Here is a 19501-nt window from a genome sequence, read left to right as displayed (position 1 = left end):
TTCAGTCAGAGAGAACTGTGGGAAACAAGATAAGGACTCAAAAGGGCATGGACCTTTGAAGAAATAACAGGAATTCTTTCAGCATCACAATGATGTTGGATGGTGTTGTTGTTGTTAATATTTATTAAATACCAACTGTTACAGAGTAAATATTAGGAGCAAGGGCTTTGATCTTAGGCAGGCATTGATTGCATTTAATAGCTGGGTGACCTTGGCCAAGACACTTTCTCTTAGCTTCACTTTCATTTTTTATTAAGTAGTAGGCTAATGATATAACATCTGGAAAAGACTGAGTTCATGGAAGGGAAAAGGACTCTAGGTCCAAGAAAAAAATTTGACAGTTACAAAGCAAGGATGGTACAATTATCCATTAGGAGAAATTTTTAAAAATAATTATTTCTTAAAAACCCAGATAGCAGGAAGCTTGGTGAGATATCAAAATGCCATTTAAAAAGACATGATCGGGGCGCCTGGGTGGCTCAGTCGGTTGAGCGACCGACTTCGGCTCAGGTCATGATTTCAGGGTTTGTGAGTTCAAGCCCCACGTTGGGCTCTGTGCTGACAGCTCAGAGCCTGGAGCCTGCTTCTGATTCTGTGTCTCCCTCTCTCTCTGCCCCTCCCCCAAGCATGCTCTGTCTCTCTCTGTCTCAGAAATAAATAAACATTAAAAAAATTTAATAAAAAAAAGACATGATCACTCCTTTTAGTGAGCTAAAGGGCTTCATTTTGATGTTTGTGGGTATGGATATGTATGTGTGTGTATGTATTTTTATACTATATCTCCTGTCCTTCATTTTTCTTTTAATCACAGCATAGTGAACGTGTAGTACATATGGATCTACCTTATTCCTTTAAAGATTCTTTACCCACATTGTACTGAAAATACTGCAGGGAGGGGGATGCAGGCAATATATTTGAATAGACATTTCTCAAAGTAAAATGTACAAATGGCTAATAAGTACACAAAAGACACTCCATACCCAACTAAATTATCCATCAAATGATGCAGCTGTTTTTGCTAAGGCCGTTGCAAAACGCTGGTGTCAGAGCATCAAATAACTGCTTTTGGACACTGTTATGTGTGAGATGCCCCGCCCTCTCCCTCAACCCTTACCCTACCTTTAACTTTGCTTGTAAAGGGAACAGACCAGTTTTTCCCTTGGCTTTTGCCTTTTCCTTTTATAGAGGCAAAGATGATTATGTGTGTACGGGATTTGAGGCTGGCTTTTTTTTTTTTTTTTTAACGTTTATTTATTTTTGAGACAGAGAGAGACAGAGCACGAACAGGGGAGGAGCAGAGAGAGAGGGAGACACAGAATCTGAAACAGGCTCCAGGCTCTGAGCTGTCAGCACAGAGCCTGACGCGGGGCTCGAACTCACGGACCGTGAGATCATGACCTGAGCCGAAGTCGGACGCTTAACCGACGAGCCACCCAGGCGCCCCTTGAGGCTGGCTTTTAAACACACACTCTCCTATCAGTTTCTCAGTGAAAAAATTTGCATAAAATTACTCCTGTCATTAGCATCCTGATAAATGCATTGGTTGATCTCCTCTACTTTTATTTTGTGCATCATGGTAGCTATGTCTTATTGTAACATTAAAGTTCCTCATAGACTATTTACTTTTAGTTTCTTAGTTGTTCTTTTCAGTTAATTGGGATTGATTCAAAATTCTATGTATTAAGTAAAAATTAGAAAGTTACAAATGCCCTGTTGACACTCTACAGTATAATGCATTATCTGCTTTATTTACCTTGGAATTATAAATCCAAATTTGTGATGTTAGGAAAGGCTTGCCATTCACATTAAAATTTACTGCACAGAGGGGTGCCTGGGTGGCTCAGTTGGTTGAGTGTCTGACTTCAGCTCAGGTCATTATCTCACAGTTTGTGGGTTCGAGCCCCGCATCGGGCTGTGTGCTGACAGCTCAGAGCCTGGAGCCTGCTTCGGATTCTGTGGCTCCCTCTCTCTCTACCCCTCCTCCATTCATGCTCTGTCTCTGTCTCTAAAAAATGAATAAACCTTTAAAAAAATTAAAATTTACTACACAGAGAAAACCATTACTGGGAGAGTCAATCTGCTTTGAATTCTGAGCATCCCTGCACATTTTTATTGGGTATACAAAGAATGTAAAACCCTGACCACTCTACGCAGGCAGGCCATGTGTCAGAGTTGTGTTTGCAACAAGCAACTTGGAAGAACAAGGTAACATCTTTCCCTGGACACAGAGCAGGCTTGCTTTTGTTTACCATGAAAGTGATAAAATCTCCAAATACAAGGCTTCTTTCCTGTTACATAAAGCACTGCATGTGTGGACATCCATAAAAGAGCCTGTGTCACCCCATGGAACTTGAAGATCATGGAGAAATAACACAAACCAATATGAAGCTCTGGCTATGGCTTTTGCCATGAGTAATATTATAATCTCTGACCTGGGATTTTAGTCATCTTTTGCCAGTATCCATTAAACAGTAGCAGGTTAATTTGTTAATTTGTAAGTAGGGTAAAATCCCAGATGGCATAATTCTTGACAGGTGTTTCCAGATATTATCCCTAAATCAGTTATGCTAGGGCAATGTTTCCCACTAAGATGACTTTTGCCACATCTGTGTCCACCTTTGCTGTTAGTATTGTGTTCTACCTCATGTCTGTCTTCAAATTGACTTACTAACTTAATTTGAACACTATTTTTTAAAAGGAAACTTTAGGGGTGCCTGGGTGGCTCAGTCGGTTGGGCGTCCGACTTCAGCTCAGGTCATGATCTCGCAGTCCGTGAGTTCGAGCCCCATGTCGGCTCTGGGCTGATGGCTCAGAGCCTGGAGCCTGCTTCCGATTCTATGTCTCCCTCTCTCTCTGCCCCTCCCCCGTTCATGCTCTGTCTCTCTCTGTCTCAAAAATAAATAAACGTTAAAAAAATTAAAAAAAAAGGAAACTTTCTATAATCATTTGCCTGAAACAGAGTATTCATTAATATGCATTCAAATAAACACATGGACATCACAATTTTATATATATTTGTGTACTATCTAAAATTATTCCCACCTACCACCAGGCCCTCTAACCCCAACCTGATTGCATCCACAGTTGTCATGGCTCGGACAGACTATCACAACCAATGCTTTTAGTTAGTCAATTTTGAGGTCTTCCATATAAAAAGTTCTCATCAAGTACCCTTGTGAAAGAAAAAAAAAGGAAGAAAGGAAGTCTAGTGCCCTGACCTGCTATAGGGACTGTCGTCATCCTCCAGGTAAGTATATCCAGGACAGCCTGGTCATCAGCAAAGGAGAGTCTAGTGCCTGCTTCATCTGAATCAGAGAAACCAAAGTCAGACCCACCATGGATTGGAGTGTGATTTGAATGAGCCTTTCTATATCCTACCTGAGTACCACTCCTTTGAGTGCCAGGGGATTGGATCCATCTTGTCTTAGAAAACTGACTTAGTGAGCCCCTGGAAGCTTCTTACTTCAGTCAGAATCCAGCCCGACTAGCATCCATCAGGCTGTTACAACTTTGAAGAATAGTCTAAAGTCATGAATTGCCCAAAAAAGACCATCACAGAAAAATAAAATAACACACAACTGGAAAAACTGTGAGCATTATATACATATACAGATATCTATATAGGTACGTAGATTTGGATGCAGATATACACAGTTTTACATAGCACTTTCACATTTCCAGGTAAGGATGGCAGTATCCCCAAATCTGACTTGAACTTCCATTTAATTTGTTTAATGTTTATTTATGAGAGAGAGACAGAGTGCAAGCAGTGGTGGGGCAGAGACAGATGGAGACACAGAATCTGAAGCAGAATCTCCCTTTAAAATTTACTCAGGTCTAGAGGCATCTGTCAAACTGGTGAGGAGGGCCTGTCACCAGTCTTCTTGGAGAGATCACTCACCCTAAGGAAATAGTCAGAAGATAAAACCATAATCTTTAGACTCAAAGAGAAGCAATTCTGACTAAAGCATAACATCTGTTACTCAGACTTGTTTTCTGGTCCAATCCCCAAATTGATGCATTGTGTCCGAGTCTTAACTGTCAAGATACCTATAAGATATGGCCCAAGTTGCCCTGCATAACTATCTAAATTTAAGAAATGGGCATTCTCCCCACTTCTGTGGGTCTGAGGATTCATCCCACTGGGTGTTCCAAAGAAATATGTTGGGCTTCACTATTTGAGAATTCCAGAACATTATCAGCCCATAGGCAGGGGCCTGGATGAAGGGGCAGAACTATCCAATATACATGACAATATCAAAGGGATAATAAAGGGAGGTTGGGCAGGCACAGAAGGAAAGGAACATAAAGGTGGCACCCACCTAACAGTTGCCTGGATTTATTCTTAAGTACAGGTGAGAACTACTTTCTCTATCATCCCAAATAGCTGATACAAATCCCTTGGGAATTGGGATCCTGCATGGGCTGATGGGGGGGGGGCGGGAACCTGCTAGAATAGAGCTCACAGTGATTACCTTATTTGGTCCTCATATATCCCTTAGAGATCATAGTCTCTATTTTACAGATGAGAAAAATATAAATTTATTCTTCTAGCTAAGTGGTCTGGTGGTAATTTGGAATTCACTTTTGCTTCTAAAATTCTCTCAACAAACATTAAGTGCCCCAGTGCGTTTAGAAATAAATTAAATACTGTTAGTTATTTCTTTTTTGTTATAAAACTTTTATTATTTTAACAATAATGTGTGTACATTCTAGGAATAAGGAAAAATACAAATAAGCAGAATAAAAAGTTACTCATAAACCTACCAATGATTATACTTTTTGTCTTTCATCCTTCACACGTTTTTCTGTGCATATAGGTAATATACAAATGTATTCTTTCTTTCAAAAATATGATATTAACATATTACTAAGTAACTTTTTTTTCATTTTATATCCTGTCAGGAACCTCTTTTTGTACAAATGAGTAAAGCTCTCCTATTAAAAGTCAGAGACTTGTGTATTGTTCAAAATATGATAAAAATTAGATGCAGATTAACAAGAAATGCATCTAAAATCACTAATAGCAAAAAATTAAAAGTAGAAAGATGGAAAAAGGTATATCAAGAAAATGCAAATCAAAGGAAAGCTAAATGGCAATGTTAATATCAGAAAAAAATAAAATCAAGGCAAACTACATTAAATAGGGATAAGGATGGTTTCAGTTAACCTTCCAATGCATCACTATAAGTTTGTTTCTTACTCTCCTTATCTCCTCTATTTCACTCACTTCTCTAAACATATCTTCCTTGCTTAAATGCCTGTTGTGTATATCTTCTTTAAATTCCTGGAGAGACTGAATCAGTCTTTCTCTAAAAGTTCCTTCTGTTTTTTCCTCCTCCTCTGGCTCTTCTTCCACCTCTGGCTTTTCCTCAGGCTTTGGCTCTTCCTCAAGCTTTGGCTCACTCTCATTTTCTGGTTTTCCTTCAATTTTTTGACAGGATTTCATCTTGTGAGTCTCTCCCTTCCTTTCTTCCTTCTTTCCTTTTCTTTCTTTCTTTTTCTTTTTTTTTCTTTTTCTTTTTCTTTCTTTTTTTTTTTTTTTTGATTTATTCCTCTCTGAATACAATTACTGCTAGGAAGCAAGGTGACCATAAGCCAAATACTTGGTGAATGGACCAGTGCTCTGGACAGAGGTCTCAGCATTTGCTTCTTTTGATTCAGAGCTATCATCAAATATCTTCCACTTGGGAGACTCAATCAGCAATCAGAGTTTCCCTGAGCCGGCTGCTCTTACCTCCATTTTCCACCTCCCTACCTGTCTCTTGTCCCTCCCTGCAGCCTTTTTCAAGGTCCCCACCACCACCACTTTTCCACACCGGACAAAACCCAAGACCCTCCTACAACAGCGTAGGTTGGAGAATAGGCGGTGTGTGTGTGGGGGGGGGCGGGGTAGGAAGAGTGGGGCCCACAACCTCTGACATGCGCACGCCTCACCTTGACACCAGGGGTATTTATAACATTTCCCTCATATACCTGTACTGATCCGAACAGTTTCTTCCTTGCCTCTTCTAGCCTTGTGTAGTGCTAGGAATAACAGACCTGCGGACAAACAGAAAACGGGAGTAGAGTGGGATGTGTTGGAGATGGGGAGAGGGGTGGCAGTGGGGGAGGGGCGAACGCTTGGTGGGGCGACCAGCACCTTGTACCTTTTTCCTCATTAAGGTACTTGGTTATGACAACTTTCCCACTTTCTGTTTCTCCCACTTCTTCCACCCCCACCCCCGCCCCACAGTACGATTTAGCTGGAATTTCCCAATAGACAAGGAGTAAGAAAAGCAGATTATTTCCAAACTATCTTTAAGCCTGGGGCAGGGGTTGGGGGGAGGGGAGGTGTTGGGAAAGCAGTCTGAGGTGGCAGAGAATGATTATTTTTAAACTATCATAGTTCTCCTAGTCCTTCTTCCCGGACCCCTAGGCCCTTTCCCAATGGTCATCATTTTCTATAGACTTGGAGGTAGGAGGTAGAGAGATGGCTTTGACCAGGTCTCTGCCCTAGGCCACTCCCACCCTAGAAGTCCCCAGGCAGCACCTATTTTGATACAAACCTGCAAAATTCCGTCAAGTTAACTCCTCTTTCCACTGGCCTCAGGCTCTGCGATTTGCCTGCTAAAGGAAAGGTGATACCCACACGCGAAAAAGGACCAGACTAGCAGGACTTAGGTACACGTCGACTCCTGGTCACGTGAGATCTACGTCACCAGCGAGCTCGGGTCCCCAATCTCCACTCCGACCTAAAGCGCGGCAGAAGTGCGCCCGCCCCCCTGCCCCCTCCCCCGTTATACATCTGGCCTTGTCCTTCTTTGTTATTGTTGCCTATCCGAAAGGGCAAAATGTTATTCGCCTTTCTGACCACTGGGGAATAGCTGCATCTTTTCTTTCTGGAGCTACTAACTTTTCTACTTCTTTTAAGAATTGTCGCTTCGTGCCTTCAGCTCCCAAGATTAAGAACTCCTCCATCCATCGCCCCTCCTCCAGCCTCCATTTCATATACAGTCTGGTCCTTGGCTGTTGTGTACAAGGTTGGTTTGGCAGGGGTTTGTTAAAACAAAACAAAAAACAACAACAACAAAAAAAAGAGCCTGGGACAGGAGTGAGATTTTTAAATGTAGTTTTCACTTTGTTCTTAATACTTTTATATTCTCTTTTTTTAAACAAAAGTAACATGTTTTTTTATAGTTGGAAAAAACAAAGACAAAATTAGTTAAATGTATGAACACATGTGCAGTCCTGAGAGTATTTCCTGGCATATTGTAAGTGCTATAAAAGTGCAAGCTATTATTATATTAAGATTTCATTTGGGGAAAATGATTGAAAATTAAAAAAAAAAAGAAAGTAATATTTGACTCCAGACCGTTGGTAGTGATATTTGCCAGGAAGCTGTGCTGCCTACAGAATCATCAATTGTCAGGTACATATTATGATCCAAAATTTCCTCATCTGAAAGGTAATAATAACGTATGCCTCATAGAACTGACTTTTGGAAGTTCTAAATGATACTTGGCTCAAAGCCCTTGGCTCATATAGTCTTCAACAGATATTGATTACCTTTCAGCCTCACTTCAGTCTTTAAGTCACAAATTTTCCAATAAAAGTTACATAGTTCTCAGAGGTAACATTTCAAAAATAACAGGAGTAGACATAGGTGTATTTTTTAAAATAAGGTTTGGTGCCTTTTTGTGAGACAGATTAAAGAGGTTAATAGATTATGTGGAAAGAAAAAAAAACCCTCACCTCATGTTGTTTTATTTCACTTACTCTTCTTTCACATTATTCTGTCTTCTGGGAAGCATGTGTATTTGAGTACCAGAAAACCCAAGATATAATGGTTTGGGTCTCCCAGACAGAACACTGGCTTGACAAGATTTGTTAGTCCCAGGCCAGACCTAGAACTGACTGTGTGACCCTTAGTAAGTGTAGAAAGCAAAATGAACTCTCTCATGTCAAACAGAAGCCTGTGTCAAGCAGGGGCCCGGTGTCAAGCAATGACACAAGTATTTAAAGGTACAGCAAGTAGTTAAAGGACATCTCACTGTGACCAGCACCAGCTGATGATGCTACAGAACTGATAAGCGGAATCAGAGGAGGTCTGCAGGGATCAAGACTGATTAAATCCCTTTAAAAAGGGGATTATTTTTTGCAGCAAACTGTCAGACTCTTCAGATATGAGACCATTACTGAAAAGGAGGAACCTCCTTCACATAAGACATGAGGTTCCTTTGGAGGAATTTAAAGGAAAGGGTGGACTGCCAGGCCAACAGGAACTCAGAGAAGGCAATGGCCAGTTAGCACAAAATAATCAGAGAAAGCTTCAAGGAGGAAAAAGACCTTGACATGAGCCTTAGAAGGTACACAGGACCTAAATGGAGGGTGGAAAGGAAAGAAGAGAACAGTCAAACTGAACCTAGACCCTGGGTCTTTACCATCGCCCTGGCCTGTCTCATGCTGCCTTGCTGGGTAGAAGTCCACTTGTTCCTCCTTAGGGGGACTTAGGTTAAGTCTTTTGATGGTGGTTATCACCTGAAAGCAGGTTCAATGTAAGCACTTTAAAAAAAAATTTTTTTTAATGTTTTTATTTATTTTTTGAGAGAGAGAGACATAAAGTGTGAACAGGGGAGGAGCAGAGAGAGAGGGAGACACAGAGTCTGAAGTAGGCTCCAGGCTTTGATCTGTCAGCACAGAGCCAGACGCAGGGCTCGAACTCACAAACCGCAAGATCATGACATGAGCCTAAGCCAGATGCTTACCTGACTGAGCCACCCTGACGCCCCAAGCACTTTTTAACATATTCTGCACTTAACCCCAAGGAATTTATCACTTATTTTCAGGTCATGGAACCTGAATTGGTCAACCTTTCTGGAAAGTGCATACTTAAGCAATTGCTAAGTATTTAAAATATGCATTCCCTTCAGCCTGTAAACCCATTCTTAGCTACTCATCCTAGAAAGTATTTAATGGTAGTCACAATGATTTACAATGCCAAAGTTTATAGATGTGGATTCCTAGCTTCAATCCTTTGACTTGGACTTGAATACAAAGAGAAGCCACAAGTGAAAAACAGCAATGATGGAACAGAAAGAGAGAATTGTTCTAGGCAATAGCAGACATGCACCCAAGCATGTGCATAAACACATTCGCATTCACACACGTGTGTGCACATTCTCATGAGCCAAGCAGTTTTCCACATAATTGTGATAGACGATAAAGAAACAAACTTCATGATATTGTTAAAACAATTCAAACTACACCAATAGTGTATACCATTTAGAAATGAAAATAACCATTATATTATACATACATACAAATTTCATTTGATGAAATTTGGTTAAAAAAGAGGTAAATTTAGAGGTGCCTGGGGGACTCAGTCTGTTCGTTAAGCATCCGACTCTTGTTTTGGCTCAGGTCATGATCTCACAGTTTGTGAGATAGAGCCCTGTGTCAGGCTCTACATTGACAGTGAGGATCCTGCTTGGGATTCTCTTCCTCTTTCACTGCCCCTCACCCACTTGTGCTCTCTCTTTTACCCAAAATAAATAAATAAACATTTTTTTTTTTCAAAAAGTAAATTGAAAGTGGGGTGCCTGCATGGCTAAGTCGGTTAAACATCCGACTTCAGCTCAGGTCATGATCTCACGGTCCGAGAGTTTGAGCCCCATGTCAGGCTTTGTGCTGTCAGTTCAGAGCCTGAAGCCTGCTTCAGATTCTGTGTCTCCCTCTCTCTCTGCCCCTCCCTCACTTGCACTCTGTCTCTATCAAAAAATGAATAAACATTAAAAACTTTTTTTAAAGTAAATTGAAAGTTAACATATGCAAAAAAGAGGTTAGAGAGGGAGGGAGCCAAAGGATAAGAGACTCTTAAAAACTGAGAACAAACTGAGGGTTGAAGGGGGGTGGGAGGGAGGGGAGGGTGGTTGATGGGTATTGAGGAGGGCACCTTTTGGGATGAGCACTGGGTGTTGTATGGAGACCAATATGACAATAAATTTCACATTAAAAAAAAAGAAAGTTAACATATGCAGTACTACATTTCTGTAACAACATGCATGTATTTATTTGTGTGCATTTATTTTTTTAAGTTTCTTAATTTATTTTTAGAGAAGAGGAGGGACAGAGAAAAGTAGAGAAGAATCCCAAGCAGGCTCCTGCTGCCAGCACCATGCCAGATGCAGGATTCCAACTCAGGAACTGTGAGATCATGAACTGAGCCAACGTCGAGAGTCAGATGCTTAACCGACTAAGCTGCCCAGGTGCCCTATTTTTGTGCATTTAAAATATAAGCATATAATTAAATTGCACCATAACATAATAAAGTCCACAAAATTAATTACTATAAAATTCCAGGTTATATTATTGAGAGATGCATGAATGACTGATATGAGCCTGTTTAATTAGCTGGATGCACAACTTAAATCCATCAGGGACTCAGTTGTGTTTTGAGACCACCTTGTCACAGTTGTTTACTCAGCAGTGGTGCTTAAATGTCATCCTTTCATTTCTGCCTCTCTCTAGGCCCTATTGCCCATCATATTACAGTAAAACCTTGGGTTGTGAGTAACTTGTAATGCGAATATTCTGCAAGATGAGCAAACATTTCTAATAATATTGAACTTGTTAAAGGAGCAATGTCTTCCAATACAAGTAGTACACAATGCTGAACATCACATGCTCACAACTGAGCCAATGGTTCTTGAAATTCGCTTTGATATATAAGTGCTTTGGATTACAAGCATGTTTCCAGAACGAGTTATACTCACAAACCAAGGTTTTACTATATATCAAAAGCCATGTTATTGTGGGGTCTTACTGTATTTCTATATCATAGTAGAAATGTGAATGAAAATATACTGAACTATTCCCATAGGACATATTTAAGAATGAGTATTTAATATAAAGGCAACTTTTACTTCTTAAGTGTTGCATTTATATGTTGCAGGGAGTATGGCCTGAGTTGCAAAAGATGAGTCCACAAACAAAGTGCAGTTAAGTGAAGGTCCTCATACTCGAGTTGGAATGAGGCCCAGACTCCAGAATGAAGCTTCTTTTTATTAGGATAATTGCTAAAGACTACATGCATAAAGTCAGCTAAGCAAGTGTGTTAATCAATCTAATGGTTTACCTCTTCAAGGTTGAATTTCTAGTTAATTGGTTTCTATAACACTAGGAAAGGTCAGGTGTGAAGGAGGATCCAGCCCTGGACAATGTTAATGGCTCTAGGCGTTCCTTATGAGCCTCAGCCCAGCTGTTCAGTTGTGTAAACATGTCCTAAGACCTTGAACCTTCTCCAGCCCTTCCCTTTTGAAGTCTTTTCCTTTGATGCTTCTATCCTGCATCTCCCACATTTATATACTTACATTTTATATTTAATAGTCATGTATTAATAATATTTAGAAAAATGAGACAAACCTTTGAAAACATGGAGAAGAAATAAAATATCCTACAAATATAAGTCAACCATATATTTATTGGAATGGAAGTGTTATAAAATGTAACTTGCAGAGGATCTAATTAAAAAAACTAATGTGTGTGTTGGGGTGCCTGGGTCGCTTAGTCAGTTAAGTGTCTGACTTTAGCTCAGGTCATGTACTCACGGTCCGTGAGTTTGAGCCCCTCATCGGGCTCTGTGGTGACAGCTCTGAGCATGGAGCCTGCTTTGCATTCTGTGTCTCCCTCTCTCTCTGCCCCTTCCCCACTCACACTCTTTCTCTCTCTCAAAAATAAACATTAAGAAAATTAAATATATATATATATATGTGTATATATATATATGTGTATATATATATATATGTGTGTATATATATATATATGTGTATATATATATATATGTGTATATATATATATATGTGTATATATATATATGTGTATATATATATATATATATATATATATGAAATATTATGGAACAATATACACCAAAATAGAAGTGGATATGATTGGATGGTTGGTGGGCTTATGGGTAATTTATATACTTTTTTTACATACTTCCTTGTAGATTCTTTTACATTTTCTCACTGGGTATGTGTAACTTCCTCAATAAAGAATAGTCCACTAACAGTACAATCTTATAGCACATATTTCACACATGTACTTCTCTAGTGGAGTAGGATCTGATTTAAGACCTCCACTACCTATTCGAGGTGTGGAGTTCTTGCAATGTTTGGATGCATCACATTTGGTTCGCTTGCCCTGTTTGTGCCTGGTATGCATTAAAATGAGGCTCTCCAGGAGCACCTGGGTGGCTCAGTCAGTTACTATTAAGCATTTGACTCTTGATTTCATCTCAGGTCATGATCTCAGGGTTTGTGAGTTCCAGCCCTACATAGGGCTCCCTACTGACAATGCAGAGCCTGCTTGAGATTCTCTCTCCCTCTCAAAATAAATATATTTGAAAAGAATAATAAAACAAAACAAAACAAAATAAAATAAGGCTCTCCTTAGCATGCTGTGACTATGCCTTCCTCCAATCTGAGTTTGAGATAGTCAAGCTGTAGTACTAGTCATAAATAGGAAAGGAGGTATCTCTTCCCTAAATTTTACCTGGTGAGAAAACTTTCTTTCTAGGATAATCTTTGCCAGGAAAAGTAATATTGTTGACAATAATATAGTATTTTAAGCAGATTATAAAATAGTTTTAGTTACCGATTCTTTTAAAATTATGCATGAAGAGAAAAAGAAAGGATTATATTTCTGGCTCTGCTTGACAAGGAGCATTTATTTATAGTTCCTTAACCATTTCTTCTAGTGAAAATGCTTTACTTTTGCAAATAAAGGCAATAAATATTATTACTGAAAAGCAGGTTAAAAAACAATGTGCATAAAATTATCCTAGTTATATTTAAAAATGCATATAGAAGGAAAGAAAACTCTCAAGAATCTACTCTCATTTTATGTATTTGATGACTCTCAAACTTATATTTTATCCACTTATCCATTCAACAAATACTAATTAGGTGCTTACTAGGTATTGTCAACCGAAATCTATATGTCTTTTCCAGACTTTTCTTCTCAATTATCATCCCTGATTGGATGTGTTAGTGCAATTGAGTTACATCTGGCTGAATCCTAAAGTTAGTATATAAAGTAAAATTGCACCCAGTCACATTTACCTTTGAAATATATACATCCCTACTTCATAGAATATTAACATAGGTTACAATGTTAGTGGGGGAAATCATACAAAAGTATTTAGATTTATTAGTATGTAAGTTTAATGGGTATATGGATTTTCATGTCTATAATTCTTGTACATATTCCAAATTTTGTGCAGTTCACCTAAATTGCATACACAAAACAATGAAATACATAGTTTTAAGATAACTCAGACTTATTATTATTGTATGTCACCATGTTAAAATTAACAGTAATTTATTTAGTAAATTCCTTGTTGTTTAATATTTAGATTGCCACTATTTTTTCTATGTTAAGCCAAGCCATCACTGACATCTTTGCAAAAAATCACTATTATTCCCTACAGAATATTTTCAAAAATTGAAGTTGCTAGATCTAAAAATTTGAAAAATCTTATGAATTTTCGATGTATATTGCCAATTTTCAATGTATATGTACCTTGCTCCTGCAACGTAATTTAACCAATTTAAAAGTGAACTGACAGTCCATGCAAATAACCTCACATAAAATGGATGGTATAATTTCTTTTTTTGTTCTATTACTTAATTTTATTTATTTATTTATTTATAAATTTATATCCAAATTAGTTAGCATATAGTGAAACAATGATTTCAGGAGTAGATTCCTTAGTACTCTTTACCCATTTAGCCCATCCCCCTCTGACAACCCCTCCTGTAACCCTCAGTTTGTTCTCCATATTTATGAGTCTCTTCTGTTTTGTCCCCATCCCTGTTTTTATATTATTTTTGTTTCCCTTCCCTTATGTTCATCTGTTTTGTCTCTTGAAGTCTTCATATGAGTGAAGTCATATGATTTTTGTCTTTCTCTGACTGACTAGTTTCACTTAGCATAATACTCTCCAGTTCCATCCACGTTGTTGCAAATGGGAAGATTTCATTCTTTTTGATTGCCGAGTAATACTCCATTCTCTCTCTCTCTCTCTCTCTATATATATATATATCACATCTTCTTTATCCACTCATCCATTGTTGGACATTTGAGCTCTTTCCATACTTTGGCTATTGTTGATAGTGCTGCTATAAACATGGGGGTGCATGTGTCCCTTCGAAACAGCACACCTGTATCCCTTGGATAAATACCTAGTAGTGCAATTGCTGGGTCGTAGGGTAGTCGTAATTTTAGTTTTTTGAGGAACCTCCATACTGTTTTCCAGAGTGGCTGCACCAGCTTGCGTTCCCACCAGCAATGCAAAAGAGATCCTCTTTCTCCTCGTCCTTGCCAACATCTGTTGTTGCTTGAGTTGTTAATGTTAGCCATTCTGATAGGTGTAAGGTGGTATGACATTGTGGTTTTGATTTGTATTTCCCTGATGATGGGTGATGTTGAGCATTTTTTCATGTGTTAGTTGGCCATGTGGATATCTTCTTTGGAGAAGTGTCTATTCATGTCTTTGCCCATTTCTTCAGTGGATTATTTGGTTTTTGGGTGTTGAGTTTGATAAGTTCTTTATAGATTCTGGATACTAACCCTTTATCTGATATGTCATTTGCAAATATCTTCTCCATTCTCTCAGTTACCTTTTAGTTTTGCTGATTGTTTCCTTTGCTATGCAGAGACTTTTTATTTTGATGAGGTCCCAGTAGTTCATTTTTTCTTTACTTCCCTTGCCTCTGGAGACGTGTTGAGTAAGAAGTTGCTGTGGCCAAGGTCAAAGAGGTTTTTGTCTGCTTTCTCCTCGAGGATTTTGATGGCTTCCTGTCTTACATTGAGGTCTTTCATCTCATTTTGAGTTTATTTTTTGTGTATGGTGTAATAAAGTAGTCTAGGTTCATTCTTCTGCATGTCGCTGTCCAGTTTTCCTAGCACCATTTGCTGAAGAGAATGTCTTTTTTTTTTCCCATTAGATATTCTTTCCTGCTTTGTCAAAGATTAGTTGGCCATATGTTTGTGGGTCCATTTCTGGGTTTTCTATTTGGTTCCATTGATCTGTCTGTTCTTGTGCCAGTACCATACTGTCTTGATGATTACAGCTTTGTGGTATAGCTCGAAGTCTGGGATTATGATGCCTCTTGCTTTGGTTTTCTTTTTCAAGATTGCTTTGGCTATTCGGGGTCTTTTCTAGTTCCATACAAATTTTAGGATTATTTCTTCTAGCACTGTGAAGAATGCTGGTGTTATTTTGATAGGGATTGCATTGAATATGTAGATTGCTTTGGGTAGTATTGACATTTTAACAATATTTGTTCTTCCTATCCAGGAGCATGAAATCATTTTCCAATTTTTGTGTCTTCTTCAATTTCTTTCATAAGGTTTCTATAGTTTTCAGTGTATAGATGTTTCACTTCCTTGGTTAGATTTATTTCTCGGTATTTTATGGGTTTTGGTGCAACTGCAAATGGGATCGATTCCTTGATTTCTCTTTCTGTTGCTTCATTGTTGGTGTATAGGAATGCAACTGATTTCTGTGCATTGATTTATATCCTACAACTTTTCTGAATTCATGGATCAGTTATAGCAGTTTTTTGGTGGAATCTTTAGGGTTTTCCATATAGAGTATCATGTCATCTGCAGAGAGTGAAATTTTGACCTCCTCCTGGCCCATTTGGATGCCTTTTATTTCTTTGTGTTGTCTGATTGCAGAGGCTAAGACTTCCAATACTATGTTGAATAACAGTGGCGAGAGTGGATATCCCTGTCTTGTTCCTGACCTTAGGGGGAAAGCTCTCATTTTTTCCCCATTGAGGATGATATTAGCGTTAAGTCATTCAAATATGGCTTTTATGATCTGGAGGTATGCTTCTTCTATCCCTACCTTCTTGAGGGTGTTTATCAACAAAGGATGCTATATTTTGTCAAATGCTTTCTCTGCATATACTGAGAGGATCATATGGTTCTTGTCCTTTCTTTTATTGATGTGATGAATCATGTTAATTGTTTTGCAGATATTGACCCAGCCCTGCATCCCAGGTATAAATCCCACTTATTCGTGGTGAATATATTTTTTTAATGTATTGTTGGATCTGATTGGTTAATATCTGGTTGAGGATTTTTGCATCCATGTTCATCAGGGAAATTGGTCTACAGTTCTCCTTTTTAGTGGGGTCTCTGTCTGGTTTTGGAATCAAGGTAATTCTGGCTTCATAGAAAGAGTTTGCAAGTTTTCCTTCTATTTCTATTTTTTGGAACAGCTTCAAGAGAATAGGTGTTAACTCTTCCTTAAACTTTTGGTAGAATTCCCCTGGAAAGCCATCTGGCCCTGGATTCTTGCTTTTTGGGAGATTTTTGATTACTAATTCGATTTCCTTACTGGTTATGGGTGTGTTCAAATTTTCTATTTCTTCCTGTTTAAGTTGTGGTAGTGTATGTTTCTAGGAATTCGTCCATTTCTTCCAGATGGCCCATTTTATTGGTGTGTAATTGCTCATAATATTCTCTTATTATTGTTTTTATTTATGCTGTGTTTGTTGTGATCTCTCCTCTTTCATTCTTGATTTTATTTATTTGGGTGCTTTCCTTTTTCTTCTTGATCAAACTGACTAGTGGTTTATCAATTTTGTTAATTCTTTCAAAGAACCAGCTTCTGGTTTCATTGATCTGTTCTACTGTTTTGTTTGTTTGTTTGTTTTAGATAGCATTAATTTCTGCTGTAATCTGTATTATTTCCTGTCTTCTGCTGGTTTTGGTTTTATTTGTTGTTCTTTTTCCAGCTCTTTAAGGTGTAAGGTTAGGTTGTGTATCTGAGATATTTCTTCCTTCTTTAGGAAGGTCTGGATTAGTATATACTTTCCTCTTATGACTGCCTTTGCTGTGTCCCAGAGGTTTTGGGTTGTGGTATTGTCATTTTCATTGGCTTCCATGAACTTTTTAAGTTCCTGTTTAACTTCTTGGTTAGCCCATTCATTCTTTAGTAGGATGTTCTTTAGTCTTGAAGTATTTGTTACCTTTCCAAATTTTTTCTTGTCGTTGATTTTGAGTTTCATAGCGTTGTGGTCTGAAAATGTGCATGGTATGATCTCGATCGTTTTGTACTTGTTTAGGCCTTCTTTGTGTCCCAGTATATGGTCTATGCTGGAGAATGTTCCATGTGCACTGGAGAAGAATGTATATTCTTCTGCTTTAGGATGAAAAGTTCAAAATATATCTGATAAGTCCATCTGTTCCATGTGTCATTCAAAGCCATTGTTTCCTTATTGATTTTTTGATTAGATGATCTGTCCATTGCTATGAGTGGGGTGTTGAAGTCTCCTACTATTATGGTATTACTATCGATGAGTTTCTTGATGTTTGTGATTAATTGATTCATATATTAGGGTGCTTCTACATTTGGTGCATAAATATTTATAATTGCTAGGTCTTCTTGGTGGATAGACCCCTTGATTATGATGTAATGCCCTTCTGCATCTCCTGATACAGTCTTTATTTTAAAGTCTATATTGTCTGATAAGTATGGCTACTCTAGCTTTCTTTTGTTGCCCATTAGCATGATAGATGGTTCTCCATCCTCTTATTTTCAATCTGAAGGTGTCTTTAGGTCTAAAGTGGGTCTCCTGTAAACAGCACATAGATGGATCTTGTTTTCTGTTCCATTCTGTTACCCTATGTATTTTTATTGGAGCACTGAGTCCGTTGACGTTTAGAGTGTGTACTGAAAGTTGTGAATTTAGTGCCATTATGTTGCTTGTAGGGGTGGAGTTTCTGATGGTGTTCTCTGGCCCTTTCTAATCTTTGTTGCTTTTGGTATTTATTTATTTATTTATTTATTTATTTATATTTTCATCTTTTCTCCCCTCAGAGAGTCCCCCTTAAGATTTCTTGCAGGACTGGTTTATTGGTCACAAACTCCTTTACTTTTTGTTTGTCTGGGAAACTTTTTATCTCTCCTATTTTGAATGACAGCCTTGCTAGCTAAAGAATTCTTGGCCGCATATTTTTTCTGATTCAGCACATTGAATATATCCTGCCACTCCTTTCTGGCCTGCCAAATTTCTGTGGATAGGTCTGCTGCAAACCTGATCTGTCTTCTCTTGTAGGTTAGGGATATTTTTTTCCCTTGCTGCTTTCATGATTCTCTCCTGAGTATTTTGTGAATTTGCCTATGATATGCCTTGTTGATGGTCGGTTTCTGTTGAATCTAATGGGGGTCCTCTGTGCTTCCTGGATTTTGATGTCTGTGTCTTTCCCCAGGTTAGAAAAGTTTTCCACTATGATTTGCTCCCAAAACCCTTCTACCCATATTTCTCTCTGTTCCTCTTCTGGGACCCCTATGATTCTGATGTTGTTCCTTTTTAATGAATCACTGATTTCTCTAATTCTTCAGTCGTGCTCTTTTGCCTTAATATCCCTCTATTTTTCTGCTTCATTTTCTATATTTCTCCTTCATAAGTTTGTAGTCTATATCTCTGATTCTCTGTTCTGCCTCATCCATCCTTGCCGCCATGGCATCCATCCGTGATTGCAGCTCAGTTATAGCATTTTTTATTTCATCCTGAGTAGTTTTTACTTCTTTTTAATCTCCACGTAAAGGGATTCTAATCTATTTTTTACTCCAGCTAGTATTCTTATTATTGTGATTGTAAATTCTGGTTCAGACACCTTGCTTGTATCTGTGTTGGTTAAATCCATGGCTGTTGCTTCTTTGTGCTTTCTTTTGGTGGTGAATTCCTTCATTTCGTCATTGTGAAGGGAGAAAAAGGAATTAATGAGGTAGAAAAATTTAAATTGAAAAAATTAAAATTAAAAAATATTACAATTAAAAAATTAAAAACACTTACACAAAATATCAAATAAATGATGTTAGATCCTAGGTGTGTTTTGGTCAGCTATCCGTTCTCTAGTATCGGAACCCTGTTCTCCCCAAGCAGCAATTGTGCACCCATCCTCTATCTTCAGCTTCTGCCCACTCCCCACTTTTTCACTGTCCATGACCAAGCCCCTGGCAGTACCTCTCTCCCCAGTTTTCTCCCAGATGCTGCTGTTTTCCCCAGCCCCTTACTTCTGAAGGACTGTGGCTTTGACCTGCTCCGACTCTCTGCAGGAGGGTCTCACTGAGCAATGGCTGAATGAGCAATGGCTGAATGTCGGCTGCACCCAGGAACACTTGCTGGACCCTGCTGCTGCCCATGCCCCACGACTGCAGCCAGGTGCCAGCCCACCCCAGAAAAAGTTCGTGAGATAGTGTATCAGCAGCATTTCAGGGATTATGGAAAATCACAGCACACATCTGGCACTAGGCTTCACCCTTAATGACCTTGTTCCAGCACCAGCAACTGTGGCTGTTCTCTGGCGTCTGCTGGGACCAGGTGGCCTCAACAGTCTCTACCAAATGTCCTTCCAGCAGTGGAACTGCTTTTCCCCATGTGGCCTAAGAACCTCCTGGACCCTGCTCTGGTCCTGGGAATTCACCCTTCCCACCAGA

General features: G+C 38.8%; 1 protein-coding gene across 1 annotated transcript; it reads right to left on the bottom strand.

Annotated features, from left to right (window-relative positions):
- Positions 1-5161: 5161 nt before the first annotated feature.
- Positions 5162-5449, bottom strand: TCEAL9 (transcription elongation factor A like 9). The gene has a single exon (XM_007099162.3). It carries the CDS (start codon positions 5447-5449, stop codon positions 5162-5164), a length of 288 nt encoding a protein of 95 aa, XP_007099224.3.
- Between the last annotated feature and the right edge of the window lie 14052 nt (positions 5450-19501).

The sequence above is a fragment of the Panthera tigris genome, chromosome X, assembly GCF_018350195.1.
Source record: "Panthera tigris isolate Pti1 chromosome X, P.tigris_Pti1_mat1.1, whole genome shotgun sequence".
NCBI lineage: Eukaryota > Metazoa > Chordata > Mammalia > Carnivora > Felidae > Panthera > Panthera tigris.
Note: the sequence above shows the minus strand (reverse complement) of the source record. Positions and strands in the feature narration are given on the sequence as shown.

Coding starts and splice junctions, on each gene's coding strand:
- TCEAL9 (XM_007099162.3), bottom strand. CDS start 5,449: ATGAAATCCTGTCAAAAAATTGAAGGAAAACCAGAAAATGAGAGTGAG.